Below are 23,336 nucleotides of genomic sequence, written 5' to 3' on the forward strand. Positions count from 1 at the left end.
TTGCTTGTCCATCTACTCTGTCAATACTAGACCCTCTTTATCATGCGGCTCTCAGGTTCATTACAAATGCTGGCTATCAGACACATCATTGCATCTTATACAATATGGTAAATTGGCCGTCACTTAAATCGCGCAGGATGCGACATTGGTACATTTTTATTTATAAAGCGATTTTAGGTATCTTGCCGTCTTATATTTGTTTAAAATTTGTTCGTACCCAAAGTACATATCGATTAAGATCTAGTGATGTACTACTTTTTAATGTACCAAGAATGAGGACAGAAGCAGGAAAGAGGGGTCTGTCATACTATGGTCCTTCGTCCTGGAATGAACTACAGTCTAGACTTAAGATTGGTGCGCTAATTTCTTTAGCTGCTTTTAAAAAAAGAATATCTGATATGCGGACGGACATGTGCAATTGCTTTAATTATTGATGGGTGGATATTAACTTCTAGCCACTATTTTGTTTGTTTATATATTTTAAACTTATTGCATCTTTACATGCAAATATTTTGTAAATTTTGTGTAAATTTGCTTTGTATTTTATATTGTAATTTATTGTCTTGTAACCTATGATTGAATATGCTATACAGGACTCCCTTGTAAAAGAGACTGTGTCTCAATGGGACTTTTCCTGTTTAAATAAAGGTTATATATATAAACAGCTAGCGCCCTTTGCTAACACGCATGATTACAAAATTCCAATTTAATTTGTATCCAATTCCTTTAACAAACTGATGATGTTATTGATTAAATGTTACGTAAATGTTAATGTAAATGTTACATTAAATGTAAAGTTACCTACAATTTATGAAAAAAAGTGTGGAATCTCGTCGGTTTCTACTGCTGAAAAAAAATCTTGCTCATAATTACTGTATTGTAGTTGGCTAATAGACCTTTTACGCACTTCCGCATTTTTCGAACGGAAATACGTCAATGAAGTGTATTAAAACTTCCTGTTATCATAGCGGCAGATACGAAAAATGGCAGAGTCGAAGAGTCGCAGTTTCTGTTGTGTTCCAGGCTGTTCGTCTTCCAACCAAAAACAGCCCTACCTTTCCTTTCATTCATTCCATTCTGTGGATCCAAACCTGAAACCCAAATGGATACAGGCGATCCGAAGAGAGGAAGGGCATAGTTTTAATGTTAAAACGGGTAGCACCTATGTCTGCAGCCGGCACTTCGCTCCGGATGATTACAGTGGTGGCTGCGTCGTTCGTCGTCTGAAGAGTGGTGTCGTCCCGAGCCTATTCCCTTGGAACAACTTTACAGCTCCTTTGAGAAGGGAGTCAGTATATGACAGAACCTTCAAACGCCAGTCTAAACAGCTATGCTGTGAAGATAGCGACATGGTGGCTAAGGCAGTAAGGATGGATCACGACTACGTGACACACCCACCTGCAGGTAAGATTGTTCATAATGTGTTTAGTTAACACGTACTATAACCACATGCAACAAGAAAACATATGTTAACTCACATAGAAATACACAACTTTACCAAACTACTGGTTGTTATGTTAATCTCATGCCATCTCACTTAAACATACACATGACATATTCACTGCGATGTGTTATTCCTTATATTACAAATTCACAACACCTAAGATTTACAGTTAACGTAAACAGAGTTATAACCGGTGATACGGCTTTGGCTAAAGCTAAAGCTAGCTAAAGCTTACCTTGGTAATTGTGGATAAACTCTTCGTGGAAGAATTTATATCCCTTGTTAGTGATGTGACATTTGAACCGAGGCGTCGGAGCGTGTGTCGAGAAAAAGTGGGCGTGCCAGATGAAGCCGCGATTCGAGGCTTGTGTCGTTAACGTGAAAATCACGTGACTAATGACAAACGAGGCCTCGGTTTGTGTGGCTACGTCATCGGTTCGGTCTGAGTGTCGCTTCCGGATAAAAGGCGATTCGAAACTCGCGCCTCCTTGTGGGTGTTGCAGGAGTAGTAGAAGCAGTTGTAGTAGTGTCAGAGAGTCAGAGAGTTAGAAAACTATCATTGTCATTGTCGTTATTTGTGTCATATGTGAGGGCTGTATATTATTACATTATCAGGTTAGAATAGTTAGTATATTATTATTATAGTAGGCCTATATTATAGTCTTGTTATATTAATTAGATAAGATTATTTGGATTGCTCTGGATTTTTGGATCTGGACTGGACTGGATTTTTGGATTTGTTTGCTTTTTGTGACTCTTCCTTTTTCCTGGTAATGGAGCCAGCAAGAAAGAGGGAATCCTCCCCTGTCTGGGCTCAACAGAAGCATCAGTGTCCTCATTTGTACCACTGCCATTTTTACATTCCCCTGCATCCTTGTGAAAGGATCTTTTCCCAGGCTAGAGAGATTTTGTCCAAGAAGAGGAATCGTCTAAACCCCAACACACTTGAAATAATTCTGTTTCTCAAAAAAAAATCTATTTTTATTTTCCTTCCTTCCGGACTGTTCTGTTGCAGTTTACTTTAATCTGTTATCTATAATCTGTTAAATTAATAAATGTACTTTATTACACCCCCTCTAACATAAGCACTGCACTCAACAGTGTCACTGTTGTTGTTCATACTGTCCCTATCCAAACAATTTATGAATAATTAATTAATATGTGTGTGACTCTGGACAAGTAAATTCAGACAGAGAAAGATACATATTTTATGTATTATACACAGTAATGGACAAATGTCTGATCATGTCTTTTTATTATTGCAAATGAAAGGTTACAAACATCAACAGAGAGTACAAAATAAATAAATATTTTTTTTATTTATAAAAATATTTTTATAAAATATACATTTAAATATAAATATATTTACGTTACAAATACAGATTTTTATTTATAAAAGCATTTTTATAAAATATAAAAAAAATGTATAAAAAAAAAAAAATTGTATAAAATGAGGGAGGGAGCGACACTGGTTCAGAATGAATTAATTTGTCTGCTATTTCTTTGCACAGTAGCTAGGTGTCACTAGTGAGCAATGCTGAATGAAGCTTCGAGTAATGAACCTTTAGCTGAAGCAATGGCCTGCGAGGTCTCAGTGGTTCAGAAAGCCTCATTTTGCCATCACTATCCCTTGTCCAGTTTGTTCCCTTTAATGGACGAATGCATCTCCACACTCTTCACCACATCGGCGCTGGTGAACTTCGGAAGACAACTCAGGCTCGTCGAAAACACTCTAGCTGCCATTTCTCCGCCAAAAAAACTCATACCGGAACTGGGTTTACGCTTCGTTGACGTATTTCCGGTTTTTGCGTAAATGGTCTATTCACAGTACAAAATATATTTTCTGAGTTTCTTGAACAAACGCTTACTGTAGAACCTATATGAATACAGCATGTTGCTGTAGATGCAATCATGGTCAAATTTCAATGGTGGGTAAACTCAGAAAATACTATTTTGTACTGTGAATTAGCCAACTACAATACAGTAATTATGAGCAAGATTTTTTTTTCAGCAGTAGAAACCGACGAGATTCCACACTTTTTTCATAAATTGAAGGTAACTTCAAAAAAATAAATGTTACAGTGAACCATTAAACTTTGGGACTGTATTAACATTCATAATATTGGTCAAGGTTTCTTGCACCAAAAAGCTGCAGTTGTTTATTGCTTTTAAGGAAATTGTTAACCTCTGATTGCTGCTGCTCATATTCTAATGCTGAGCACCATATCAGACCCTCCACACTCCTGTGATCATGCAGAGTGGCTATTTCCCTGTCATCTACAAAGCTGCATGAGAAGAAAATTATACATACAAGTACCAGATAAGCAGGATTCCTGGAGTCCTGTCAGGGCAGGTTCCCCTTCAGTTGTGGCATTCTCACTCAGGTGGTCTGTGAAGTGGATTTCTGCTTTGAAATGATGCAGATGCATGTTCATCCCAATGCTCATCAAGATTTAGTTGGAAGGACTGAAATATATCATCACCGGAAACGTTGTTGTGTAATCTCTTATGGTTTTAGGCTATTATAAAATTCACTAAGCCAATAGCAGTTCCAAAAAAGGGGGTGATGCCATAGAAGAACCATTGTTGAATTCCCAGAGAACAGAACTCCACTTTTGATGTAATGGAGATGCATTTTCAATTTCAGAAGTTTACTTTAATCCTAAAGCCTACTGTATCATATTTAATGCGCAAATTTCTAAGGCATTTAAATCATCAACATGTTCAAATCTTTGCTTAAAAATCTACAACATGCCTTCTGTAGTCAGATTGATAGTTAAAGCAAGTTAGTATAATTATAAAAATGTTCCCCTTCAGGTCATGGTGCACATGTTTGTAAGAATAACTTTTATATTGTTAGTAATATTTCAAGATAAACACTTACTGGACTGTAGCACTGAGGGACAGTTATTTAAAGATTAATCAATCATCATTATTGCATTAAATTCTACACTTTGCTCCCCACAATAAAAACTAAGCATTTAAATCATCTGACATTATTGGGAGACGTGACAATTAATATTAAGACGTGATATTTATATTAATTTTATTTAAGCAGTTTGCTGTACACATTGCTTTACATAATAATTCAATCAAAATGTCAACTTCTTTGCCATAAATATCAGTAGCTGCACCAAATTTCATATTTTTGCTCAGTTTGTGCCCCTAAATGAGGTGTTTTATGAGCCTTTAAAGCCTGATGTATCAAATATGATACTAAAAAAAACATCATATTAAAAAAATATATTTTGTATAAGATTCAATAAACCATTCTATTTCAAACAATCAGATTTTTCTGACTATTATTTCATATGTCAGGCTGTACAGAGTTAAGTTGCTTTTGCTTGATAACTTTCTGCTTGCTTGAAAAACACTCCCTGATGACTTGCAATGATTATTTTTCCATTTCTTTCAACACTTGAATTTCTGCACAACTAAACATGCAAAAGGTTTATTTGCAATAGGATGTATTAGTGTTTATTCTAGTGGCTTTTGAATACTTTTAGAATCACATGATATGTTTTGTTGGGCTTTAGGATTTATAAAAGTGAAACAGCAGGAGAAGAGAGGGGGGTTAGTCTCATGAGAGGCTTAAGCTGTATATTTTATAATGCTGATTTAAAGGACACATCATGCATGACGTCAGTGCTGTCGGTGTGCAGCGTGGTGCAGCATTTCTCTTTTTATACTCAAGTAATGTGGTAAAATAAATCCAATATGAAGTCCAATTTCAGTTGGAATCTTGCCATTCTACAAGTACATGAACATGTAGGATAAATAGTTTCAGCTTAAATGGTTATATATACTGATATACACTCACTAGGCACTTTATACCTGCTATTCAACTGCACGTTAACGCAAATATCTAATCAGCCAATCACATGGCAGCAACTCAATGCATATAGACATGTAGACATGGTCAAGATGATCTGCTTAAGTTCAAACTGAACATCAGAAAGGTGATTTAAGTGACTTTGAACGTGTCATGGTGGTTGGTGCCAGACGAGCTGGTCTGAGTATTTCAGAAACTGCTGATCTACTGTGATTTTCATGCACAACCATCTCTAGGGTTTACAAAGAATCGTCCGAAAATGAGAAAATATACAGTGAGTGACTTTTCTGTGGGTGAAAATGCCTTGTTGGTGCCTGAATTCAGAGGAGAATGGCCATGGTTCAGCTGATAGAATGGTAACAGTAACTCAAATAATCTCTCGTTACAACCAAGGTCTGCAGAAGAGCATCTCTGAACGCACACACAACACATCAAATCTTGAAGCAGAAGAGCTACAGCAGCAGAAGACACACCGGTGCCACTTCTGTCAGATAAGAACAGGAAACTAAGGCTACAATTCGCACAGGCTTACCGAAATTGAATATAAGAAGATATTCCAATAGAAGATTGAAATAACATTGCCTGGTCTGACGTGTCTCGATTTCTGCTGCTACATTCAGATGGGAGGGTCAGAATTTGGTGTAAACAACATTAAAGCATGGATCCATCCTGCCTGTATAGTTCAGGCTGCTGGTGGTTTAATGGTGTGAGGGATATTTTCTTATCACACTTTGGGCCCCTTAGTACCAATTGTGCATTGTTTAAACGCCACAGCCTGTCTGAGTATTGTTGCTGCTGACTTTATGACCACAGTGTTCCCATCTTCTGAAGGCTAGTTCCAGCAGGATAACGCGCCATGTCAAAAATCTCTAATCATCTCAAATCATTTCAAACTGTTTTTTTTTTTTTTTACATGACAGTGAGTTCACTATACTCAAATGGCCTCCAAAGTCACCAGATCTCAATCCAATAGAGCACCTTTGGGATGTGCTGGAGCGGGAGATTCACATCATGAATGTGCAGACGACAAATCTGCAGCAACTGCGTGATGCTATCATGTCAATATGGACCAATATCTCTGAGGAATGTTTCCAGCACCTTTGAATCTGTGCCACGAATAATTAAGGCAGTTCTGAATGCAAAAGTGGGTCTAACCCGGTACTAGCAGATGTACCTAATAAAGTGGCCAGTATACAAAATATAATATGCAAATGTAATATTACAGTAAGCAAAAGGTGATTGGCTGCAAGGGTAAAGAACTTTATATTCCTTCACACAGATGCACAGACATGCAGTGGTTGGATTAAGTCATACATATTCATGTTTCATTTGTGCTTGCCGTTCTGTCCACGTGATTCCTCTTGGCACAGCATCAAACAGTGGGGGGATGAGGTGACAGGCTCTCTTCTGCTTAAAGGCAAGTGTTGGAGCTTTGCTCTGCATCCCAATGTAACTCTGATGAGTCTCCAGAGACAAAAAGCATTAAGTCAGCATCTAAGAACTACAAAACAAGAAACAAATTTGAAAAATGCTAAGTTTTTTTTTTAAAGAAAGAGTTTCGGCAGTATTTTAAGTTCAAAGGGAGGTTTGAAATCTGTTTATGTTGGCCAATTATGAATGGAATACTAAAGAGATGTTCTTACCTTGCAGTACATGGTCTTATTCCCATAATATGCGTTGGATAAATATTAAACGCATAATATTAAACTTAATGTATTAGATAAAATATGACATTTACAATCAAAAATATGAAATTCATTTCAAGTTGATATCCTAAGGTAAGATATAATTCTTTAAAAAAAGATTCTTTATTGGCATATGGTTCCATGAAGAACTTTTAACATCCATGGACCCTTTTCATTGTGAAAAAAAAAGAAGGTTCTTTTAAGTGGAAATGGGTTCTTATGATTATTAAAATATCTTTACAGTCACACTAAGAAAAAATGGTTCTTTTAAGAACTGAAAGGTTTTTTTCTCTCATAAAAAAAAACCTTAAAGGTTCTTTTGGGAACCCAAAATGGTTCTTCTACGGCATCACTGTGAAAACTTGTGGAACTTTTAAAAGTGCAGATTGAGAGTTATTTCCATCCCGTTTGTGTGTGTGTGTGTGTGTATAGACAGTGTAAATAATTATTAGAAAATTAAAATATAATATAATAATAAAAAATGTCTGACATAGACCAGAACATATTCCTGAAAGTCTAATGTACCCTTTTTTATTAAATGACTCCTTTATATTACAAGCATATAATATTTCCTCTTCTTCTTCTTCTTCTTCTTTTTTTTTCTTTCTACATTGCAAAGTAATAGAATAGCCTGAAATGTACCTAGGGGTTCATTGCATTGGAATTAATTCACTGGATGTTCTTCTGTTATGTTAAAAGCGGTAAAATTATCCAAAGAGCTGATCTGGGCCTTTCAGCAATAACAATGATTTGAACCCTCATCAGGCGAACGGCCGAGAATGACCATCATTGAGCACCTCTCTCCCTAAGGCACAAGAGAAATTGCACTATTCATTTCAGTCTCGGCTGAGATCTCGCATTGGCTCTGACATTAGTCCATTCAATTAGTCCTGTCCTGTCCTCGTGCCCACCCTCTGGCAGAAGTCTGCAAATTCAAATACGCTGTTTTAACAGCTGAATGTGGGCATTAACAAATAATGTGGATGCAAACTTTTAGTTAATTGAATTTATATATTTATTTATATTCTGAGGCTGTTGAATGCTTGAATCTGATTGGTTGTTGACGAACGTTCTAAGGCGTGCACTGTGCAATTATTTTCAGGGAAACTCAAGGCTAAAGTAGTTCCAGGCAGGTCTTGACCGCATTACATGTCCATATCACATATATTTCAAAGGTCCTTACAGCTTACAACAGCAAAACAACCAAAACCCAAATGACACTGTATGGTCAAACAAATACATAGTAGCCTAAACAATAGGATAAAAACGACAATTTATTTCTATGTTTTTTTTGCCACAAAATTAGGTTTTGTGTAACAGCGCAGCGCTTCTGGGTTGTACGTCCAAACGTAGGCTCATTATTGGCCAGCATCACACGCATCACACACATGACCAGCGTCGGCCAATAGTGAGCCTGCCCTACGTTCTGACGTACAACCCAGAAGCGCTGCGCTGTTACACTACGTGAACTCACTCAGAGGCCCACACTGAAGAAAATCAATAGTTGAATAAAGTTATAATTTTGGGGGGGTTTTTGCACACAAAAAGTGTTCTTCTTCTTCTTCTTATGTTTTTATTGGCGGCTGGCAAACCAGCTTATTAGGTGCTTTACCGCCACCTACTGAACGGGAGTGTGGATCAGAAGATTTGGCAGAATGTAGGGGAAGAAGAAAAAAATAATAATTAGCAATAACCTTTATACTTGCTTCATTAGACCTGTTTCTTTCAAAAATGTCATTAACTGTATATGTATTTTCCTCCAAGGATGTTTTTTAAAGTGAAGTTTAGTTTACATTCCTTTCCTTTTCATATAGGCTACATAACAATCCATCATCACATGTTGGACAGATTCTGGTTGATTTCAATGTAAACACATTCCATTTATATGAATACTTAATAGATGAACTGTCTTGTTGAGCCCTGTATGTCCTATTCTGAGACGAGTGATAATCCTTTCTTCACTTTGCTTTTTACTCATCTCCCTTTTCATGCCAACAGAGCTTTGAATACTATACAAATGTCTCCCTGTATCAATAATATCCCAATATTCCTGCAATATTTTTTTAGTTTGACCTTTTATGATTGCTTTAGCCTCAGTTTTACTTAATGCAATCTGCAAATCTACTGTTGGTGATTTAAGAGATTGTTTAGCCAACATATCCACTTCTTCATTTCCTTTCACACCAACATGTGCTGGAACCCAAACAAACCATACACTTAAAACCTTTATTATGTAATCTGTATATTGTTTGATATATTTCAATTAGCATATCAGGCCTGCATGATCTCCCTGATTTTATGCTTGTGAGTGCAGACAAACTATCAGAGGCAACCAAAAAATGTTTTTGGTTATATTCTTCTACCCACTGCAATCCCAATATAATGGCTACCAGTTCTACTGTATAAACTGGTTATCTATTGTTCTTTTCTTGATATATTTTCCACATGTGGGCACATGTGGGCTTTCCACTGCAGCTCCTGTATGTCCATTTTTAGGGTTCTTTGAACCATCTGTGAATATCATTATTTTATTAGTAAAATTATTTTCTAAGTAGCTTTGGACAACAAACCAGACAGGTATTTGCTTTGAATTATCTTTTATTTCCACATATATGTGGAAATCAATCAGTGACATTATAAACATCCAAGCAGGGATATTTGAATATGGGACATATTGTATATTATTCAAACCTATTTTCCTTGCTTTTTCATTCACAACCCATTCAAAACTCCTAAAATTAGATTTACTATGTTCCCAACACTCCTGTACTATAGTCTTTGCAAGATGGGATTCATTATGCCCTTGCAGGTTTACCCAATATGCTAGCATACTGTAAGTTTAAATCTTCTAATACCCAATGGCATCTCTCCCATTTCAACCTGAATTGCCGTAACTGGAGATGTTTTGAAAGCCCCACTACATATTCTTAGGGCTTGAGCTTGTTCTATATCTAGTTTTTTCAAATTAGTTTCAGTTGCCACATATTCTCATCGCTTGATAAACTTATGGTTGAGCCACTGTAATCACTTGGACTAATTTAAACATTGTGTTTACTAACTTTCTAGGCCGGCAAGGTTCAATTACATAGAAGCCTATGGAGGAGTGAGCCAGCTCTCAGATTTAATCAAAAATATCTTAGTTTTTGAAGATGAACGAAAGTAATTACAGACAGAATTTAAATTTTTGGGTGAACTAACCCTTTAAGGGGCTTATTATTAATATCCCCTTCCTAAATCAGATGGGGAGCGAAATCTGATCGGCTTATTTTTTTACATGCTTACAGAGAAAGGCTTACCAAAACAAAGTTACTGGGTTGTCACTTTTCATGTATTCTGGGTTGGTAGATGCACCGGGGACCAAATTATAGCACTTAAACATATGTCACCTTTAATAATAACCATAAATGGGCTTTTTTTGTAAATTAAACTGTTTTTAACATTGATAATATTAATAAATGTTTAATCTAGAGCAGCAAATCAGCATATTAAAATGATTTCTGAAGAGTTTTCAACTTTGCATCACAAAAATAAATGTCCTTATATTAAATATATTCAGAAAACAGTTATTTTAAATTGTAATTATATATCACAATATTATTGTTTTTACTGTATTGTTGGTCAAATAAATGCAGCCAGGTTGAGCATAAGAGACTTACTTCAGAACATTTGAAAAATCTTACTGACCCAAACTTCTAAGCAGTAGTGTATGTGGATTTATTTAAATGCTATAATAATAATAATAATAAGAAGAAAACAACAGTAACAATGATATTAAATAATAATAATAATAGCAAAATGATTGAGTGACAGTGACAGGTGAGGAAACTTTTATTTCTGAACACTTCATTTTCTGTTGTCCAAAATTAGAATGAATTAGCATTTATACTACAAATATGTTTTTGACTACCTCCGATATTGGACCATACAACATTTTGCTCCCCTTTAATTTAGCACTGTACTTAACCCAAGGCCAGATAACCCGAAATATCTTTATACAAGGTGTAAACTGTGTCAGCGGTAAAGTGCTGTGTACGGTCCTTGTAAACTGCTCTATAAAGCCCAGCAGTTAAAATGCCACTTTCATAACTTATTTAAACTGACCAGCCCTCAAGATTGTCATGAACATTGTCCCTAAAATGAAGTGAGATACTGATTACAGAAACACATTATTGGCATAAAACAAGACCTCAGGCTGAACTTGCAGGTTTTACAGTATAGCTTCTTTTTAAGCCCCTCAAAGAGTCATGAATTGACAGAAAAACTTTACAGTAGACACTGCGGCAGGGTCTTGTTCTACCCCAGGATGCTTTGCAGGATGAAGCTGTGCGGTGCTGAGTAATAACAGAGAGGTTAATGTGAGGCACAGACCAATCATAATTGGGATTCTGGGACCAGGAAGTGATTAATGTGGTTATAGGAATGTTTTATCAGAGGCACAAGACAAATTTAGCAAGCTGTGGATTGTGTTAAGGGCACTCTCACTTTGTAATGCCTGGAAATTAAGAAACTTATTTAAGTGCATTAGGTGCTGAGTGGTTTAAGTGCATTTCTATGTGGTTGCTAAGGTGTTCTGGATGGTTGCTAGGTGACTTCTACAGGCCCAAGTCAAAAAAGGTTACCTGAAATGCTCCCTATATGGCTTGAATCTCTTCCTTCAATGTAAGTCTCAGTGTTGTTATTGTTAAATAAACTATTTTAAAATGATTGATTTTGATATTTAAATTAAGCTCAAATAATATATAAATATTAGATGAAAAATGTTAACAAAAATTAGAAATTTTGCTTTGGCGAATAACTGAAACAAAGTGCTAAGTGCTAAAGTTATTATAGGGTTAGTTCACCCAAAAATGAAAATTCTGTCAGTAATTACTCACCCTCATGTTGTTCCAACCATGTAAGTCTTTCGTTCATCTTCGGATCACAAATTAAGATATTTTTTGATGAAATCTGACAGCTGTCTCACTCTTCCATAGGCTTTCAGAGGGACCGAAACTCGCCGGCCCAGAATAGTTATTAAAAACATCGTTAAAATAGTCCAAGTGACTACAGTGGCTATACATTAAGTTCTTGTACAGTAGGCGGTAATACTCCCAAGGACTGAGCAGCCAGTAACAAGTAAATTAGTAGTAGAAGAAGAACGCCGTAATCTCAGTTCTTGCGCATGCGTCCTGGCGCTCCCGTGAACTCTCGTCAGAGGCCCACATTGAAGAACACTAATAGTTGGATAAAGTCGTTATTTTTGTTGTTTTTCTGCACAAAAAGTATTGTCGTCGCATGATAAACTTAATGTATAGCCACTGTAGTCACTTGGACTATTTTAACGATGTTTTTAATAACTATTCTGGGCCGGCGAGTTTCGGTCCCTCTGAAAGCCTATGGAGGAGTGAGACAGCTGTCAGATTTCATCAAAAAATATCTTAATTTGTGATCCGAAGATGAACCAAAGACTTACATGGTTGGAACAACATGAGGGTGAGTAATTACTGACAGAATTTTCATTTTTGGGTGAACTAACCCTTTAAAACTGAAATAAAAATGAATTAAAGCTAAATTGAAATATTACAATGTATTAAAAGCTTTAATAGCTTTATTGTGAAAATATAACATAATAAATGAAGAGAAAACAACACTGATATTTTATATTTTAAAATAAAATAAATCACAAAAGCCAATAACAAAATGAAATTGAAACCCGAAAATATAAAAAGATATTTCAAAATATAGTATAACAGTATATAAATAACACTGGTAAGTCTATGGGATATATATATATATTTGTATCTGATCGCATAGAAAAGTAATAGCACAATTATGCCCAGTTATACATTGAATTGTAATATTCATAGTGATTTGTTTAAATCATGCACTCAATAAAACATCACAATAATAATGATTGCTTAGGCAAACTCCATTAATAATTCAAAAACATTAATTTCTCTCCTTATAATGGACAAAGAATTACTGTTTCTCTAAATAGCTGAGCTAATCAAACACTGAATATTAACACAGACATCTGAAAAGCTTTCACAGGTTTCAAATTATTAGCACAATATGAACAAAGCCTTCATGAGAACAAAGCCAGGAATAAATTGCTATTGTCAAAAATATGATCAGGCAAACCCATTCCAAAGGCCTTTTAAGAGGAATGGAAGGGCAAATGCCAACAAACACCCTGCATATGAATGCAAACACAACCATGACTCTATTGTACCTACTACAGTTTTCCTTTTATCAACCCGTGCAGCTGTGGCCTACTGCAAATGTGAAGTACAGATTGCAAATGTAGCACGAGATTGTTTAATTCAAAGATGAGCTTTGGATTAAGCCTGAGTAGGTATATTATGTTTGCACCCCCCTCCAGCCCCGACTCACATCTGGTCTCTGTGTCAGACTCAAAACCACTCTGAATTACTCTCAAGTCAGCTGATTACCCAGATGACGTGTAAATGACGGCTCTACCACAATCCCAAATCATCACGGTAAATCCACTTTAATTCCCCAAGCAATCTATGTAACCGTTGCAGCAGCTGTTTGAGTGTTTTCTGATTGGAGTTCTGCATTAATCACTAATAATCTAAGCAATGATTCACTGTTCAAATATACAGAGCAGAGACTGTGAAAGCATATTTCTAAAAGTCTGATATATCTATTTTATACAAATACTTCCTTAAATTACAACACAAGAATATTCATTTGCTCACTATGTAATTTGCTTCAAAAGACAAGCAAAAGCCAGGATAAAAACACAATGGGTGATTATGAATGATTATTCAGATAGATGTTGGACTCATATGGATTGCATACAATAATAAACACATGCAATTTTAAACTATAGTGAACTCTTTGGTGAAAAAACAAGAGAAGATATGGTTTTACATCAATTAAAACAACAAATAGGAATCACAATCATATTGTGATAAAAGATTGAATGCACCCTTAAGGTCCCTAACATTAATGAGCAATACAGTGTTTATTGTTAGCTCAGGTCCATTAAATAATATGAAGACAACTTTTAATTTTAACAATGTATTAGTAAATGTTGAAATTACCATCAGCTAAGATTAAGAATGCTTTTTCAAGATTGGAATCTTATTGTAAAGTGTTACCAATTCAATAAATATTTGAAATTCACAGAAACACTCTGGATTCCCCAAATGTCAATACAGAAGGTCGCTCTCCTACTGCATTGCTCCATTATGATTTCAAAACTGAAATGATGACACATGCCAACCACTGCCTTGCCATTTTGTGGGAATTTGCTGCCATCTAGTGAAATAACTTTGTACTGTATATTCCTTATATTTGGGCCTGATATGAGATGGTCCTCACTGCAGAACACGAAATGTGTGTAGGCCTACTCTGTACTGTTTTTAAGAATGTGTGTGAAATGTAAAATCTAAATTAAATTACAAAGGTAAAACACAAATAAATTCAAATGTTGATTGTAAAACTAACCAGTGTTATCATCATTTTTATATCTTAATAATAGGCAGTTTGTAATGAGGCAACCATTGGAGCCAGAAATCAAAACGACATACTAGTTTATGTTGAGTCCTGGTTAGACAATGTGTGTGTTTGTTTGCCTTTGTGTGTGTGTGTGTTTGTGTTGTAGTAGTAAAGAGAGAGAATGGGAGAAGGAAGTTTGTGTGAGGTGGACCTGGTCACCACAGACCCAAATCTTCTCAGCTGTTGCTACTGTCATATGCTGCATCTCTTCATGTGGGACATTATGTTTGTTTGGCACATTGTATGGGTCACTGTATCATAACAAGGTAATAGGCTACAAAATGTGTAATCAAGTGATGACTGATTACAACAATGCAACAATGCAAAGTATGCTCTTAACCTAGCAATTTTTCACATATCATGTAAGACTCAATTTCTCAATTTCTTTGCCCAAAACTCTCCAGAAAGTGCCATTTAATGGCCCATACCCCTGGACCCCCCTATGGAGAGCCACCAAACATAGCCTTGACTCAGAGGAATTAATGCTCAGTGCCCTGCTTTATAGGCTAAGATGTATGTCTTTTGGGATGGGAGGAAACTTGGATACCCAGATGAATAACACATTAATGTGAAAATTAAATCTAGGAACTTCTTGCTGTGAAGTGACAGTGCTAAACACTGAGCCACTATGCAATCTATACAATAGAATCAAACCTAGTATCTAACTAAATTTGAAATAGCTTAAATTGAGCGTATTGTACTTTATGAGTTATTCACCTTAAAAAATGTCTTATATATATGTTTTTTTTTTATTCTCCCTAGGTGCAAAGAGTGTCTTCCTGATGAGTGGTTCTGTGGGGACTGTGATGTAGTGCGTCACAAAAAAACAGCCACTCCACAACAGGGAATGCCTGATTAATGGGTTTTTTGAAGCCATTCCTCATTGAGCAAGGTATGTTCCCACGAAATCCCTAATTTTGCTGGATGTGTCTGCAGCCAGTTACAGATAATCTAAATGAATGGTTTTCTTTCTTTTTGCCGGCTTACATTTTGCCACTGTGAAGGTGCCAGACTGCTCCTGTGAAGGCACAAACTTCACTGTGTTACCAGGCAAACCAGTGATTTAATATGGAGATATTGATTAATCGATTAGCATGTTCCGTCATCATAACTCAATAACCCACTGTAGGTGTTCGTGTGGGTATTGCTGTAAGATGCCTACAGAGCCAGAGAACATATGCTGCATGGAAGTAGAACAGGTATAACTGAATTAACTTACGGTTATAATTGATCTCGTTTTCATAACACGTATTCATGTTACGAAATTTGTGGCAATAAAGGTGAAAAGACGGATGCGACAGCTTGAGCAGAGCAGACTCCCAGATGTATGACTGAGCATCCTGGATTGGAGCCTGTTTGTTTAAACGTGTATTCTCTTCAGAATGCATACAACATTTATCGAGCCGACTATGGAACCTTACGTCTACGTGGAATTGACCAGTAAGTGTTGATGAATAGTGTTTTTAAATGTTATGTCAAGTTTTTATATTTTATTAAAGTTTGAAAATTTTAATGCAGGGCTATATAATATAATAATATATTTACATCTACAATCAACCTACACATATTGACTGCACAAAAGTAAAAACTTGAAATCGACAACACATATGGCAGAACAAACTTAATATTTATTAATATCACAATACACTCTGCAAATACAAGAAAATGATTTCACAATTTGTATAAATAATTAGTGGATGGATCTTACTTTATTCTTGTAATTAAATAAACATTGCAGATTCTACAAAACCAATACATACTGTAAATAAATTAGTAAATATTTGACATTTTATATACAATAGTAAGAAATAACTTCAGGAGTCTTAGATTGTGCTTGTCAACAGCTCTATAGAATTATAAGAAAGCACAAAATGAAGCATAGGCTGTGCTATAAAAACAAAACATTGTTGAAAAATAAAGTACTATCTGTACATTGACCATGTGCCTGTGTTTTAGTCGTTACAGGTTTCTGGCATATCGCTCCTTTGTGAGCTGGTGCTGGGGTTTCCTTGGCCGTCGGGTACGTGTCATGATTCCAGCCTGTGTGGTGATGAGGGTTCGCCGTGAGTTTCCAGATGATCAGGGCAGATATGTTGGTTTCCTACAAGCTGATGATTGAATCTTGACACCATGGTGGAGATGACTTCCTCCTTGTCTGGCCGCTCATACTCCGCACAAAGGTCTGGTGGTATGGGCATCTTAAGTACCTCATCCATGTATGGAGCAGGGTCCACAAAAACATGCTCAAATATTAGGTCCTGCAGGTCATCTAGGTACTCTGTGCAATAAAACAAAATTTATTTGTAGATATTAAAGTATTTTACCCTAACTTTCAGGAAACCTTGCAATAACACTGTTCATTTATATTTTATTTTATAAAAAAAATTAAATTAAAGTAACTTACTGAATGTTGGTGGTGTCTTCACTTGTTTGATCGTGCATTGTCCTTTCCTGGCCTTTGGAAAGTTCACTTTGAATAGTGGATGTCCTGTTGATGTTGTTGCTTGTGCACGACCAGCATTTTCCTTGTAATTGTAAAAGTGCACAGACACAATTCAGGAAAATAGCCTATAGTGATGTAAAGTTATTTTAACAGCAGTTCAATTACCTGCACAACATTCCAAGAAATGGGAACGCCACATTTTTGGGGGCAAACCGTAGAATGACACTATGAAATGACTCCAAAGATGAAGTCTGGTGATGTGGACTTAGTTTGGTGATGTCCTTCAAAATCCGCGTGTTTGTCATCACTTTCTCCAGCTTGTAGAATGCCTGAGTTCCTATGAGAAATTATACAAAAATTGCATTAATTACAACTAATAACTTTGATTTTAGGTTATTTACACTTTGACTAACAGTCCCTTTTTTATTTGTTTATGTCGTGTTGCATACAAATAATACTTGTTTACAGTATCATACTGGCAACAAGCCACTTGTTTCTGTCTCTGCTTCCCTTTAGAGCAGGGGTGCCCAATCCTGCTCCTGCCGATCGACTGTCCTGCACAATTCATCTCCAACCCTAATCAAACACACCTGAAGCAACCAATTAAGGTCTTCAGGATCACTTGAAAATTAAAGGCAGGTGTGTTTGATTAGGGTTGGAAATGAACTGTGCAGGACAGTCGATCGGCAGGAGCAGGATTGGGCACCCCTGCTTTAGAGGATGTAGACGAGCAGGAAAGTTTGGATCCTCATGAGTGTGTACGTTCCTGACATGGTTCAGAATCGATTTCCATTTTGCCACTCTTTCTTGTCCAGTGGTTGAAGATGATGCAGTCCAGTAAATGTGGTTTTTAATGCTTCTCTGCCATTTCTGTAATTTTTCAGTCTTTCATCTTGGAAATGTTTTCATGTTTCCTCGCAATCCCTGTAAATAAAAATATAGACACGCATTTTACTGCTGAGAGTTAATACAGTGATGTTCACAGTTTGCCAGTACTAACTATTTGTGATATGCCTATAAACTGTCACAATTTCTTAATTTTCATATTATACCCACTTATAAATCTATGTTATTGAATTTGTACGATTTATAATGAATAAAACCTTTTTAGATGTGCCACACATCATTAAAAACTGGTTGATGTTACGTTCTCTGAGGTACTTTTGTATTTGTGGGTGGCAGTCAGTTACAATACAATCCAGAGTAACACCACAAGCTTCCAACAGGGCAAGGCTCCTCTGTAATCCTTCTGGTATGTGGTAGCTTCCTCCCACTTCGTTACTCTGAAATAGACAAGTAGGGAACGAAACAATCATCCTAGACAAACCAGAAGTTTTAAACTTCTCAAAATGTCATTTTTTTTAAATACTGATATTTCTTCTCTCCCACCTGAACCAGCTGTGTGTCCACAACGGTGTTGGTCTGAAGGTCCATCAATGTATAGCTTCCAAACTTTGCAGAGTGGCCTTTGAACGTAATATTACACAAAGCATTATTACCACGAGTGCACTGAATTCAGTTAGATACTACCTATAACTACTATGCATGTTATGCTTCATGATCCGGAAAATACCCGAGCATCCATGCATCCTTCTTATTTACAACTATGTACCTGGTGAGTCAGCCCTCATGTCACCTCCAACGATGACCCTTTCCCTTTCACTCAGGCGATCTAGCGTCTCATTTTGCCAGCGCGTCCACTTGTGCACTATAGCTGGCTCAACGTACAATCGGCGCGAAAGGTGTCCAAAAAAGCTGCAGATTCATTGTAGAGCATATCTGGTGACACAAAAAGTGGCCAAGATTATGTAGCACATTATTAGTTTTAAATAATACATTTTAACATGGTAAAGTGTTAATAAAAACTTGTTAGTGTACTTGATATTTCATTTACCTTTTCGAATTTGTAGAATGAAGCCCCACAAAGATATACTGCAGCAGAAACATGGAGGTTCCCAGCTGGAGTACTGCCTGCGTGAACACTGACAGTTTTTGCAGAGTTGTTCAACTCGTATAAAAGTTCCGATTTTTGGAGAACGCACAAGAACAGCTCCGCTTGTAAACCGGTGACACCTCAAACAGCTCCGGTTTTATGAATGGGACAAGATGCTTGAGCACTAAGAAACAAAAACTCATATTGGTTAACAAATATTAAATACAAAAGTAACAAAATATAATAATAATAAAAAAAAAAATACAATTCTGAACCAGGGGTGTTAAACTCAGTTCCAGAAGGGTCAACAGGCACATCTTTTTTAATGAGCCTTCGAGAGTTGATTAGCTGCCGCCTCAGGTGTGTTTAATAATGATTAGAGGTAAACTCTGCAGTGTTGTGGCCAACAAGGAACTCAGTTTGACACCCCTGTTCTAAAACAAATGCACAGTTTTGAAACTTACGACATGTCTGCTGTCTCCGTTAAAGTTGTGTCTGTCTCTGCTGGATCAAATGTATAATCTTGCTCTTCAGGTGCTACTGCAGATGATGTGTCCATTAGGGTTTCTTCGTCATCCTCTTCCTCCAGTTCCACACGAGGTCTCTTTGATGGCCACTTTATAGGTGTAGAGGTCCTAAATATTAAACCAGCTGCTGGTGACAAACTGTCAATGTCCGGAAATATATCTGTCGTCTGGACACCTGTAATATACAAAGTAGTTGTGTGTTACTATTATGTGACACTTATTGTGTAACAAGACTAGTTATAGGTCCTCTGTATAAGCAGTATCATGTAATACATAAACATACCTGAACTCCTGTAGCGAACATGAAACGTCTTCATTGATCACTGAGTACCAAAAGACTTGGTCAGCGGTTTTGCGTCTGTCTGGCAAGCGCTATATAAATGAAGGTGATTTGACTATAACAAGAACATTACAATGAACACAAATTAGAAAATCTCACTAGAAATAATCCAGAATTTAAGACAAAAGATAATAATCCAACTCTGCCTGTTACACTTCCTCGCACCTGAAACTGATCGAGTGAATCTCCTCAGCTTCTCCAATCTAGTGTAGTGTACGATCAGAACCATTGATGTTGTAACATCTGCTCTAAGCTGGGGCGTTCAGATGGATCCCGGGCTAGACACTGTCTAATCAGATCCCTGCAGTCTGTACACATTTTAATAAGGAGAGAGCTGGTTAGTCATGACCATGTGACCTGGCATTTTTGAAAACAGCGATGGCTCTCGCTATACATGAAAATTCTGACACTACAACCTTTAACTTTCTGTACAAATCGTTTGCTTTATGTGTTTGTTTATCCATGTTATCATTTTTCACTCACGTTTGGATAAGTTGTGGTTCTGAAGTGTAACTTTGGCTTGTGTGATTTCCATTATAGTAAGAAAAGGAAAACATGCGTTCGACAACTCGTACAGCAACACTCCTAGAGACCAGACGTTTGCTGGGACGGCGTGGAATCGACGTTCTGTAAAGAGTTCAGGTGGGCAGTATTCCAGAACTCCTGTAAGAAAGACATTTGCACATTGTTAGCTTTTTTTTTTTAAAGCATCATCAAATAATTAGTAAGTCACTACCGTCAGGTTTCCACACTCCCAAAATGCTCACCCTTGTATGCGGTGCGCTCGTAGCCTTCACTACTAAATAGCTGACCGCAGCCAAAATCTATCAGCTTGAGTTCTAGCGTGTCTTTCTTTATCAGGAAATTCTGTGAATGAATGTCACTATGGAAAACACCATGACGGATGCAGTGTTGCACTGCCCGCACAGCCTGTCTCATGATGAGCCGTGAGAACCAGTCACTCCAAGGTTGACGAGTCATTGAGTCCAGCAAGCTCTCGCAGGGCTCCGGATACTCCATAACCAGAGTGAATTCTCTAGGATGTTCAAACCACTCGTACAGTTGTATGACGAAGGGGCTTATGTGTTCTCGCTTCATCAGCAGCAGCAGTGCCACTTCTGTAAGGAGAGGTTCGGGATTCCCAGGCTAGAGAGAAGAAGCAGACAGAATGTTAGCTGGGTAAAAATCTGAAGAAAACATCATTTTGAAGTGTACTATTCTTTGATCTTTTTAGATGCGTTCAAAAGAGCCTTTTCAGCTCAAAGTTATTTCATGCCTCTAGGCTCATTTGTTGATCACATTTATACCTAATGCTTCCTACGGGTGTATTAACTACAGTAATCTGCCCTTAAACAACTCAATACACATTCGGGTATTGGCCAACTTACAATATTAAGATAACGATCACTGTCAATCTTGCGTATCCGCTTGATGGCAACCTGCACAAAAAAAAATAAAAAAATCTTTCAATAACAGTAACAGTATTAAAGCACCTGGCCTTGTACTAAGTATTAAACCATCTGTAAATTGTTTTAAATGTGTTTGGATCCATGCAAGAGCAAAATGTTTGTACAATTCAGCAAGATTTACCGTTTTGCCATCAAATTTGCGTGTTCCCGAGAACACCTCGCCAAATACTCCGGATCCAATTATCTTTTCCACGTTATAGAGAGACTCAAAGGACTCTGAAAAACAAACAGAAAAATATGATACTTCAATATGAGACTAAGAATATTAGCTTGCTAGATCCATTGTTTTATTTAAAAAATAAAAAAAATATCAGTGCTGGTGAAGCAACAGTAAATGTGACCGGACATGTTAAAAACTTGACTCAGTTATGCATGAAATAGCAAAATCTCTATCTGAAACCTTTGCACTGCCCAGCCTTATTTCAGTCTCACCTGTTGAGCTCTTGTTCACGGGAGAAGCCTCCACGGCACCCTGAGCAGTTCGACCAGTTGATGTCTCTGTTGGCTCGACATGAACTTGACCCGGCAGCGCAGGACACAGAAACCCTTCCAGGCTGTCGAACCTGAACAAACCCTGTTGGCCTGAGGATGGAACAGTTCAGACATCAAAAATCATTTTCAGACATCATTTTTTATCAAATTGTCAGTGGTCACATTAAATTGTTATTTTGGTTTCACTTTATTTTGGTCCCTTTAAGACATTCTATAAGTCTATAAGTAACATTGCACCTACATGTCGACTAACTCTCATTACAGTATTAGTAGAGTATTAGTAGACCGTTAGGGTTAGAATAAGTTGAAATGTAGTTGAAAAGTTACTTGTTGTCAGTAGAGTGTCTGTTGCTAGATCCATTGTTTTATTTAAAAAATGTCATTAAATTAATATTATAATGGGGGAAATAAATGTAATATTCTGTAAAAACAAGCCTTATTTTGAGTGCAAATCAAGATAGTACTGTTTAAAATATTGATGGAGAAATAATGATTTACCATTATTTGGCTTGACGCCAGAGTGATCTGGAGCAGGTGATGATGATGGCTCAGGAATAAAAGGCTCCACAACAGTCACAGCATTACTGGAAGAGCTGGAAGAGCTGGAAGAGCTGGAAGAGCTGCTGAAAACAGCGTTCCAGAACCTGAGGCAACGACCAGGTCTCTTCTTATGTTCTGGAGCTTTTTCTGAAATGAAGAAAAAACTCATGAAAACAACTATTAGACCCATCTCTGACGTCAAATTAAGCAATGATATAATGACATAAATTACATTTTACAATTCAAATCTTAATAGTGCAACAGACCCTCTGCAAACTCTTTATTGTGATGCTCCTCCAACAGACATTCAGTTGTCTATAAGTAACATTGCACCAACATGTCGACTAACTCTCATTACAGTATTAGTAGAGTATTAGTAGACCGTTAGGGTTAGAATAAGTTGAAATGTAGTTGAAAAGTTCCTTGTTTTCAGTAGAGTGTCTGTTGCTAGATCCATTGTTTTATTTAAAAAATGTCATTAAAATAATATTATAATGGGGGAAATAATTTTAATATTCTGTAAAAACAAGCCTTATTTTGAGTGGAAAACAAGATAATACTGTTTTAAATAATGTTGGAGAAATAATGATTTACCATTATTTGGCTTGACACCGGAGTGATCTGCAGCAGGTGATGATGATGGCTCAGGAATAAAAGGCTCCACGACAGTCACAGCACTACTGGAGCCGCAGCTGAAAACAGCGTTCCAGAACCTGAGGCAACGACCAGGTCCCTTCCTATGTTCTGTAGAGTTTTCTGAAATGAAGAAAAAACAAATGAAAACAACTATTAGACCCATCTCTGACGTCAAATTAAGCAATGATATTATGACATAAATTACATTTTACAATTCAAATCTTAATAGTGCAACAGAGTCTCTGCTTAATATCTGCAAACTCTTTATTGTGATGCTCCTCCAACAGACATTCAGTTGTCTAAGTAACATTGCACCAACATGTCGACTAACTCTCATTACAGTATTAGTAGAGTATTAGTAGACCGTTAGGGTTAGAATAAGTTGACATGTAGTTGAAAAGTTACTTGTTGTCAGTAGAGTGTCCGTTGCTAGATCCATTGTTTTATTTAAAAAATGTCATTAAAATAATATTATAATGGGGGAAATAA

The 23,336-nt window shown here is 36.7% G+C and overlaps 1 protein-coding gene and 1 long non-coding RNA gene across 2 annotated transcripts; both read right to left on the reverse strand.

Annotated features, from left to right (window-relative positions):
• Positions 1-16,075: 16,075 nt before the first annotated feature.
• On the reverse strand, positions 16,076-17,441 carry LOC311305335. The gene is made up of 3 exons (XR_014629996.1): positions 17,076-17,441; positions 16,872-16,992; positions 16,076-16,745 (listed from the first exon to the last, which is right to left on the reverse strand). It is a non-coding gene; the product is annotated as an uncharacterized lncRNA (long non-coding RNA).
• Positions 17,442-17,528: 87 nt separating this feature from the next.
• On the reverse strand, positions 17,529-23,286 carry LOC311304425 (serine/threonine-protein kinase pim-2-like; the record flags this gene model as incomplete). Its single annotated transcript, XM_084431421.1, has 16 exons — positions 17,529-17,834; positions 18,014-18,193; positions 18,300-18,376; positions 18,523-18,689; positions 18,805-19,027; positions 19,308-19,545; positions 19,654-19,765; positions 19,876-20,018; positions 20,194-20,373; positions 20,478-20,856; positions 21,099-21,149; positions 21,301-21,395; positions 21,612-21,761; positions 22,170-22,358; positions 22,806-22,967; positions 23,253-23,286. The coding sequence occupies 9 exons, from the start codon at positions 23,284-23,286 to the stop codon at positions 19,930-19,932; spliced, it is 1,329 nt and encodes a 442-aa protein (XP_084287547.1). The 3' UTR covers positions 17,529-17,834; positions 18,014-18,193; positions 18,300-18,376; positions 18,523-18,689; positions 18,805-19,027; positions 19,308-19,545; positions 19,654-19,765; positions 19,876-19,929.
• Between the last annotated feature and the right edge of the window lie 50 nt (positions 23,287-23,336).

The sequence above is a fragment of the Rutilus rutilus genome, assembly GCF_951802725.1.
Source record: "Rutilus rutilus genome assembly, chromosome: 15".
Lineage (NCBI taxonomy): Eukaryota > Metazoa > Chordata > Actinopteri > Cypriniformes > Leuciscidae > Rutilus > Rutilus rutilus.